This window comes from Salpingoeca rosetta (genome assembly GCF_000188695.1).
Source record: "Salpingoeca rosetta unplaced genomic scaffold supercont1.6, whole genome shotgun sequence".
In the NCBI taxonomy this organism is placed as follows: Eukaryota; class Choanoflagellata; order Craspedida; family Salpingoecidae; genus Salpingoeca; species Salpingoeca rosetta.
Window position 1 is genome coordinate 1,654,032 of NW_004754928.1, and position 8,471 is coordinate 1,662,502.

General features: G+C 55.1%; 4 protein-coding genes across 4 annotated transcripts in view; 2 read left to right on the top strand and 2 right to left on the bottom strand.

Moving 5' to 3' along the window:
* Positions 1–2,720, bottom strand: part of PTSG_02960 (uncharacterized protein) — a gene marked incomplete at its 3' end in the record, with an annotated part of 6,539 nt that extends 3,819 nt beyond the window's left edge. The window contains exons 1-6 of the mRNA XM_004996418.1: positions 2,492–2,720; positions 2,254–2,351; positions 2,052–2,133; positions 1,783–1,888; positions 524–1,528; positions 191–297 (exon numbers count right to left, since the gene is read on the bottom strand). Coding sequence (XP_004996475.1) covers positions 191–297; positions 524–1,528; positions 1,783–1,888; positions 2,052–2,133; positions 2,254–2,351; positions 2,492–2,581 — 1,488 coding nt within the window. The 5' untranslated portion in view covers positions 2,582–2,720. The remainder of the gene's footprint in view (positions 1–190; positions 298–523; positions 1,529–1,782; positions 1,889–2,051; positions 2,134–2,253; positions 2,352–2,491) is intronic.
* A 76-nt stretch (positions 2,721–2,796) lies between these two features.
* PTSG_02961 (uncharacterized protein) lies at positions 2,797–4,226 on the top strand. The gene is made up of 5 exons (XM_004996419.1): positions 2,797–3,040; positions 3,211–3,300; positions 3,442–3,480; positions 3,676–3,783; positions 3,949–4,226. Exons 1-5 carry the CDS (start codon positions 2,879–2,881, stop codon positions 3,994–3,996), a joined length of 447 nt encoding a protein of 148 aa, XP_004996476.1. The 5' UTR covers positions 2,797–2,878; the 3' UTR covers positions 3,997–4,226.
* PTSG_02962 (uncharacterized protein) lies at positions 4,177–5,533 on the bottom strand. Its single transcript, XM_004996420.1, has 4 exons — positions 5,471–5,533; positions 5,150–5,308; positions 4,886–4,957; positions 4,177–4,711 (listed from the first exon to the last, which is right to left on the bottom strand). The coding sequence occupies exons 2-4, from the start codon at positions 5,219–5,221 to the stop codon at positions 4,562–4,564; spliced, it is 294 nt and encodes a 97-aa protein (XP_004996477.1). The 5' UTR covers positions 5,222–5,308; positions 5,471–5,533; the 3' UTR covers positions 4,177–4,561.
* Positions 5,534–5,650: 117 nt separating this feature from the next.
* PTSG_02963 (uncharacterized protein) overlaps positions 5,651–8,471 on the top strand; it is a gene marked incomplete at both ends in the record, with an annotated part of 20,613 nt that continues 17,792 nt past the window's right edge. The window contains 8 exons of the mRNA XM_004996421.1: positions 5,651–5,905; positions 6,117–6,185; positions 6,329–6,422; positions 6,519–6,691; positions 6,842–6,922; positions 7,120–7,312; positions 7,562–8,046; positions 8,212–8,283. Of these exons, the coding sequence (XP_004996478.1) occupies positions 5,651–5,905; positions 6,117–6,185; positions 6,329–6,422; positions 6,519–6,691; positions 6,842–6,922; positions 7,120–7,312; positions 7,562–8,046; positions 8,212–8,283 (1,422 nt within the window). The remainder of the gene's footprint in view (positions 5,906–6,116; positions 6,186–6,328; positions 6,423–6,518; positions 6,692–6,841; positions 6,923–7,119; positions 7,313–7,561; positions 8,047–8,211; positions 8,284–8,471) is intronic.

Below are 8,471 nucleotides of genomic sequence, written 5' to 3' on the forward strand. Positions count from 1 at the left end.
CAGGACAGGCGCAATCGAGTTGTGGGAACGCTGTGGTGCAACGCGAGGAACGCTTGTAAAAACCGGCCTTCAGTCACTGCCGCAACCATGAACTACACCGACACCATCTGTCTCTTCAGCAACTGACACGATAACAACAACGACAACAACAACGACAACAACAACACCAACTTAAACAACAACAACGTACGCTGTAGCTGACGGTGACTGCGGACACGTGTGCGCTCTCGTGCACCGCTGTGCATTTCGGGCGCGAAAGACAGAGCTCGCCCGTGGAGAACCCACGATGCCACGACACTTTCGTTGCGCGCGGACATGGGGGGGGGTGGAATAGTTTGATGCAATGAGGCGATGGCGAGCAACTTATAGCGACACACACACACACACACACATCACACCACACACACACACACACATACACACACTCACTCACTCACTCACTCACTCACTCACACACACACACACACACACACACACACAAACTCCACATCCCCCTCCCCCCTCCACCCATACATACACACACCTTTGCATGAGTCCATGTCCTGAAAGACGACGATGCCAACACCGTGCCTGTTGCCAATCGCAACAATACCGGCGTCAAACGCCGTGTACGTGCACGTGGCGTGATCAATGTGCCGCACACCCCCGTCCGGCGCAAAGCATGCGCAGCGAACAATGGCGCGCAGGTGGAAGCCAGGTCCCGCATTGTACGACTGCGGTCCTTGCTGCTCGTCACTGCTATCCTTTTGCGTCTTTGTTGTGTTCCCTTGCGCCTTGATGTCCTCCTCTCCAAGGGCGCGAACAGGCGATGACGATGTGCCGCCGCCGCTGCTCTCTTTCCCATCGTCACCATCAGCACCACCACCATCACCATCATCATCATCACCATCACCACCACCATCACCATCACCATCACTGCCACTGGTAGCGATTTTGTTCACAGCAGCACTGCCGCTGCCACTGTCCTTCTTGCCACTGTCCTTCTTGCCAGGTTCACTGCTCATGGACCCTTCGAGCTGTTGCGTCATGAGCGTGGACATGGCGACATTCACGTCGTTGTTTGCCGCCTCGAGCGCATTTAGAACGTGGTCGCGCGTAAACCCATACGCCATCAGCTTCCTGATGACCGGCTCGGGCATGGCGAGCTTCTTCTCCTCCCCTGATGTAGCAGTTCCTGTTGCTGTTGCTGTTGCGGCCGTCCTGGCTGCTGCTGCTGCTGTTGAAGTAGACGTCGTTGATGTCGATGACGCTGTGGACGAGGCGCGCTTCTTCTTCGTGGGCGAGTGCATTGCATCAGTGCTGCTGCTGCTTGCATCAACACCTTCAATCATCTTCACACCGCCACCGCCACTTGCTGTCATGGCAGCCATGGACGGGTCCTTGATGAGCATCGTCACGTCAACGCACTGCGGCGTCACGGTTGCGCGCGTGTGTGCGAGTGCGTATGCGAGCGCGTGTCCGCCCGCGTGTGTGACAATGAGCGACGACGCGTCTGATGACATGCACACGTCCGTCACGGGCAGCGCCTCTGTGTGTGTGTGTGTGTGTGTGTGTGTGTGTGTGTGTGTGTGTGTGTGTGTGTGTGTGTGTGTGTGTGTGTGTGTGTGTGTGTGTGTGTGGGAGTGGGTGTGGGTGGACAAATGCACATGCAAGTGAGTGCATGTGTGCGAGTTACAGTGACCATTCGCATCCACCTCATTTGCGCATTCACACAACACACACACCACACTGACAACAACACCAACAGCAGCATGTACACACATCCTACACACAGCAGAACACCGTACTCTTCGTGTTTAAAGTCGAGCGTGTGGATGAGAATGGGTGGGTCGGTCTCCCAGCGCCACGAGAACAATTTTGACGGATGACACAGCGTGATGAGCTCATGCTGCACACAAACACGCACATGCACATGGAATGCTGTGAGGTCGTTGGAGCGCTGCTGCAGCAGTCTCAAGTGGATGCATCACGCACACACACACACATAGACACACACGCACACACACGCACACGCACACACACACAGACATACACACAGACAGAGCACACACCTTCTCCGGGATAAAGACAATCTGGCGGACGTCCTCGGACTGCGGATGCGACCACTCGAGCTTGGCCCGATCCTGCCCATACCTGCAGCGCCCACCATCACACAAAACAGCGTGAGAGTACGTTCATTCAATACCAAATTAAAGAGGCAGCACACCAATGAAGATGTGCATGCACATGCACATGTGTGTGTGGTTGACTCACAGCACGACGGTGCCTTGTCGTGTGCCGATGGCGAGCAAGCCGTTGACAGTGTCAAACGCCATGGTCTGGGACCGCTGCGGCAACCCAAACGTGCTCTTCTGCAAGCAGCCACAGCGTCTATGCGTGAGCGCTGATGCATGCGGTATCACATCAAACAGCATCACACATCAACATCAACACCACATCAACACACCAACGCATCAACATCAACATCAACATCAACATCATCAACACACACCCTGAGCACGGTGTGGTTGGTGGGCTTGGACCGATGCGATCCTCCGCCACCGCCGCCGCCCCCCAGCACCCGAGACAGCCGCGCAAACATGGCTCACGCGCGTGGTGGCTGCCGCCTGTGCCGTGATGTGGCTGTTGATGCGGTAGTGTCGTGTGTGTGTGTGCGACTCTTCAACCAACCAGACAGCTTGCTTGCTTGCTTGCTTTCTGCTGTGTGTCTTGGCTGCTGTCTTGTCTTCGATTTCTGCTGACTCAGCACATTTCCTCAACTTGCACGACACACGACCACTACAGCACACAACCACTTGTCACTGCTGCAACTCAACAGAAGCACAAGCACCCCTTCACCCCTTCACAACAACAACCAGCGCACACGAGCACAACAAACATGTCGCTGCCCTGTGACGACTTTGCCGAGTTCAAGCGGCTCCTGCTGGAGATGCGGGACACGGACGACAAGATTATCTACAAGATGAACACCATCATCCCGACAAAGTCCAACGTCGACCACCTCGACGCCACCTCAAACTGCGCAGCCCTCTACCACGAGGTATGCGTTTGTGCGTGCGGTGTGTGTGTTTGCGGGTGCGCGCGTGTGCGTGTGTAAAAGCGTGTGTGTGTGTGTTTGCGGGTGCGTGTATGCGTTGTGTGTGCGTGCGGGTGCGCGTGTGCACAGACACGTGACTGTTCGTAGCTCACGCGACATTGTGCTGTGTGCAGTTGAACAGTGCGCACATGCAGCGGCGACAGAGCATGGAGCGCTGCTTGACACAGGTGCAGCAGGAGATTCGCGACCTCAAGACACAGCTGGTAAGTACATTGTGTGTGTACGTGCGTACCTGCTTGCATGCGAGTTCCGCCCTTTTCACCGCTATCCCCTGTCACTGCTTTGCCTTTGCGTCGCTCACGTTCCACGACATGTGCCACGCCACACCCGTTTGTGCAATGCAGAACGTCGGTGACAGGGACATGCGTGCAGAACAGGGCAAGGTAACAACACAACATGCGGTGCAAGGCGCTTCCCTTCTTCCACCTCCGCCTGTACTTGTTGCTCCACACACACACGAACTCACTGACTGACTGACTGACTCACACACACACACGCACACACATACACTCACACACGCATACACACACGCACACACACGCACACGCACACTCATACACACACGCATACGCACACAGGGCAAGACGAGCTTGGAGGGCCAGGCGCTGCGGGAGAAGCAGGCGTTGAGCCGTCAAATCCGGCGCGAACTCGTGGCCGAGGACATTCTGCAGGAGCAAACAAAGAAGGTGCGCAGCACAGCCACTCACCTGCTCACAGCATGCAAAAGTCTCCATGCGCTTGCCTCCCTGCACTCCCCCCAATACTCCCTCGCCTCCCTCGCCACAGTGCAAGGCACAACGTACAGCCTCACCACAACTACCCTTCAACCTCAACCCCCCTTTCCCTCACAGGTGTTCAAGGACAGGTGCGGGCGGTACTACAACCCAAAGGCACAGTAGGAATGACAACCGAATCACGGCCACACCGCACCCTCCCTCCGCCTCTATGCTGCCATCTCTCTCTCTCTCTCTCTCTCTTTCTTTTTCTTCCATGTAGGCTTGTTGCATCTGCCAACGACACGTGTGTCCACACGACTCAACCATACAACACCTTTCTCTTTTGACCGCTGCTTTCCATCATGTCTGTTCGTTCGTTCATTTGTTGTTTCCCGTCACCAATTAAACACCGGTTCATGTACTCGTCTCGCAACGACACCACATACACACGTACATGAGCGCAAGCTTGCGTGCACTGGTTGCCGTTCATTCGATTGGGTGGGGTGTTGGTTAACAAGGAAGGAAAGCAAGCAGTGTGGAAGGACGGGTGCGTGTGTGTCTGTGAAGTACGGTCGCAGCACGGTAGCAAGGCGCATACAGCCACACATACAGCCACACATACACACAGCCACACATACAGACAGCCACACATACAGCCACACATGCATACACAACACAGGCACACACACACACACACACAACAGAGGCACGTCTCAACCACGCAGCAGCCAGCAGCACGTGGAGGCCTTTAGAAGGAGTTGACAGGGTCCTCGGCGGTCTTGCCAAGCTGCACCTCCTTGACCTCAAAGCTGACAGGGGGCAGGGAGCGGAACACCTTGGCGTGCAGGTGCGAGTCGCCAACGTTCACCTTGATGAAAAAGTGGGTGCCAGCAACAACCTGCGTGTACATGTGTGTGCGTGTGTGTGTGTAAATGTGTGTGTGTGTGTGTGTGCGTGCGTGCGTGTGTGTGCGTGCAAGTCACTGTGAGCGCAAGACACTGAGCTGTTGTTCTGAATGCTGGCAAAACCAACTCCCAAACACACGCTGCTGGCATGCACGTCGTTCCCTGACCTGAGTGGCGTAGGAGACAGGCTCAAAGGTCTCAAACTGCTTGCCAGCCTTGGCCTCAATGTCACCGCGCACCTGCCAACGGAACAAGCAAACGTGTGTGTGTGTGTGTGTGTGTGTGTGTGTGTGTGTGTGTGTGTGCGTGCGTGCGTGTGTGAAACCACAGCCTGTAATGCGGTGCAAGCAAGCGAGCAAGCGAAGAACGAACAGCGCTCGTGTTTGCCGTTACCACCACACACGCACACACACACGCACACACACACACACCTGGGACACGACGCTGCGGAGCTCGTCATCGACGGGACGGGCCTGGCCAACACCACCAACCATGGTCGACATTGTTGTTCTGGGTCTTGAAGTGGAGTTGAAGTTGAAGGGGAGGAAGAAGCGACAAACGTAGCGGATGACTGGATGTGCAAAATAAGCCTGAAAAAGAATGGTCAAAGGGCGAAGATGTTCGTGAGGGAGCGAGTGCGATATCAGTGCGTGTCTGAAAGCAATGATGCAGTGTTGATGATTGTGTAAATGAACCAGGCAACACACAACCACAACCACAACCGCAACAACAACTGCAACCACAACAACAACCACAGGTGTGATCACAAGTCCAAGACATAAACACTGCCACTGGCTCGATCGTCGACAGCGGCGATGATGACGCACCGATTCGTGAAAATGAACCATTTCCTCCATTTTAGCATAATAAGCTGAATTCAGTTCTATCATAACAAGTACTGAATTCAGGCGCAGTGGGGGGAAACGGCGGCGATGGAGGACGATGACGACCTGCTGGCGGAGCTTGAGGCTGAGTTGGCAGACCTCGGCGATGATGATGATGGTGGTGAAGACGATAACGATGAACACGTTGGTGGTGACGCTGGTGGTGTAGATGAAGGGAAGGAGTTGGAAAGCCATGCGGAGGAAGGCAAAAGGGCTGGAAACAGCAACAACAGCACAGCGGGCAGAACAGCGGGCAGCAGTACCCAGTCCGGGTTGTCCACGGAGGACTTTGCAGCACTGCAGGTTCGAGCACAGAACGGATGTGCGAATGTGTCTGTGTATGTGTCTGTGTATGTGTTTGTGCGTGCAAATGTGTGTGTGTGTGTTTATGTGTGTATGTGTGTGTGTGTTAGTGTGTGTGTGTGTTAGTGTGTTGAGATCTGTGCTCGTACGTGCACTGTCCCTGACACTGCTTTCGTTTTGTTTCCCTCAACACTTGCAATGGTTTGCACAGGCACAGCTTGTGGAGCTCAAGACTCAGCTGTACGATTCGCAAGGGCGAGAGAAGGCACTGCGAAAGAAGGTGCATTGTGCGTGTTTGCCTCGATGTTTCCCTTCTTACTCCTCTGCACCTTACCCCCCCCCGGCCCTTGTGTTGCTGGTGCGTTCCCTATCGACTGTTGTCCCATCCAACTCATTCCCACCATGCACACGCTCGCGACACAGTACAAAGCGCTGAGCAAAGCGACTGCGGCCTCGAGCGGCGGCGGGTCAAGCGGATCCACATCATCGCGGTCCGCAGCAAAGAAGTTCTTCAGCGGTGCGTGGCGTGCTTCTCATGCGCGCGACTCAGTCGCACACACAAGCACACACACACACATACACACCCTCATGCACTGGTTGAATGCTCTTGTAGATGTGTTCAAGCGAAACAAAGGCGACACACAGCAGCAATCAGAACAACAGCAAGAACAGCAAGAACAACAACAACAGGACAGGAGCGATGACTCTGCCAAAGATGGCAGGCAGCGGTCATCATCATCAGCGAAGAAGGCAAAGCAGCAGCACGACGACACGCTCGTCCGGCAGGTGAGGGGAGGAGGGGTGGGTGATTGGATGTGAGGTGAGAATTGTGGGTGATGAAAGCGTACGTTGATCCCGCCATTTACACGCACACACACACACGCACATGCTCACACGCTCACGCACATACACACACGCACGCCCACGCGGCTGCAGACGGCTGAGATTAAGGAGTTGAAGCAGACAATCTCCAACTTGGAGGCTGAAATAGCGCTCCACCGCGAAACAAAGGACGAGGTGGGACGTGTGTGTGTGTGTGTGTGTGTGTGTGTGAGTGTGTGTGTGTGTACGTGTGTGTGTGTAAGGTTGCGATTTGATTAATTTCTGATGCGTACGCGCCACTTTTCTGCTCCCATTCCATCACACATCACCTCCATTCCAACACCGTCACATCTCACCGCCACCACCACGTGTGCACGTGTGCACGTGTGCAGCTGTCGCGAACGGTGCGGGCGTCGCAGCTCGATCTTGAGGACCAGCGCAATCTGTTCAAGAAGAGCATGGCCGAGGTGTCCCAGCGCAACACCAACCTTGCATCCCAGCTCCGCGTGGTGCAGATGGACAAGCAGTCGCTCGCCAAGCAGTTCAATGCCGTGCGCAAGGAGAGGGACGACTTGAAGCTACAGCGTGAGTTGAGAAGAGGGCAATTGATGGTGGAGATGAAACGTGGATGTGACGTGTGCGTGTCCGTGTCCGTGTGTGTGTGTGTGTGCTTGTGTGCTTGTGTGCTTGTGTCTGTGTGTGTGTGTGTGTGTGTGTCTGTGTGTGTGGTGATGACGATTCGCGTCTGCGTGAGGCTGATACCTGCATTTTCCGTTACTCCAGCATCTCACCCCATCCATGTCACCCAAACCCCTTGCGCTCGTTTCGCGTCAGTTGATGCTGCACTCGCTGCACGCGCGGACAAGAACGAGCACCAACACGACGACGACGATGGTGATGAAGGAAGCCAGAGCGTGGCTGATGGCGGTGGTGAAACACAGAAGGAACAACAACAACAGCCGCAGCAGCAGCAGCAGGAGAAGGAGAATGATGATGGTGGTGAAAGTGATGGTGGCAGTGGTGAGAAGGAAGAGAATGAGGAGATGGAAGGTGATGATGGGATGAATGAGGACGGAGAAGCAGTGCGCACACGCGATAGAGACGAGAATGATGCCGAGGCGATGGTGTCACAACAGGAACAGAAGCACGACAGCCACGACACCAAGCAGCAGCAGGAGGACGAGGAGGGCAGAGGGGAAGACGAAGTGAGTGGAAGCGAAAGCAGAGGCGATCGTGATGGTGGCAGTGATGACGGCGTTGAAAAGTTGAGGGCGGAACTGGAAGCGCTGCAGGCAAAACTCTTTGCAGCCGAAGACGAGGTGGGAGGAGGGGGTTGCAGTGGTGTATGTGTGTGTGTGTGTGTTTGCTTGTGTGTAAACGTGTGTGGAAACGCAAATAGCAAGAGTGTATCTTGTGTGCTTTCCGTCCACGCTCACCACCGCCACCACCATTATCATCACCATCATCATTCTCGCGGCCATCAGGCGCGCACACTGCGGGACGAGGCTGCAGCGACCAAATGCGAACTGGAACGCGTGCAGAGGGAACTCAAGGTGGTGAACACCGCTGTGGCGGGAAGGGGGGTGATGGCGGGACTATGTTTGTGGTGTCTTGTGCCCTTGTCACTCACACGCGTAGACATACCCACCCACATCACACTTGACCATCCCTCACACACACACACACACACACACACACACACACACACACACACACACACACACACACACACACACACACACAC

What these genes read in the sequence shown, in the direction of transcription:
- PTSG_02962 (XM_004996420.1), bottom strand. Translation starts at nt 5,221, where the DNA reads ATGTCGACCATGGTTGGTGGTGTTGGCCAGGCCCGTCCCGTCGATGAC. An exon ending in TCCGCAGCGTCGTGTCCCAG is followed by an intron (nt 4,958 to 5,149) that starts GTGTGTGTGTGT and finishes TTCCGTTGGCAG; the next exon opens with GTGCGCGGTGACATTGAGGC. An exon ending in CTGTCTCCTACGCCACTCAG is followed by an intron (nt 4,712 to 4,885) that starts GTCAGGGAACGA and finishes ATGTACACGCAG; the next exon opens with GTTGTTGCTGGCACCCACTT.
- PTSG_02961 (XM_004996419.1), top strand. Translation starts at nt 2,879, where the DNA reads ATGTCGCTGCCCTGTGACGACTTTGCCGAGTTCAAGCGGCTCCTGCTG. An exon ending in GCGACCTCAAGACACAGCTG is followed by an intron (nt 3,301 to 3,441) that starts GTAAGTACATTG and finishes TGTGCAATGCAG; the next exon opens with AACGTCGGTGACAGGGACAT. An exon ending in TGCAGGAGCAAACAAAGAAG is followed by an intron (nt 3,784 to 3,948) that starts GTGCGCAGCACA and finishes TTTCCCTCACAG; the next exon opens with GTGTTCAAGGACAGGTGCGG.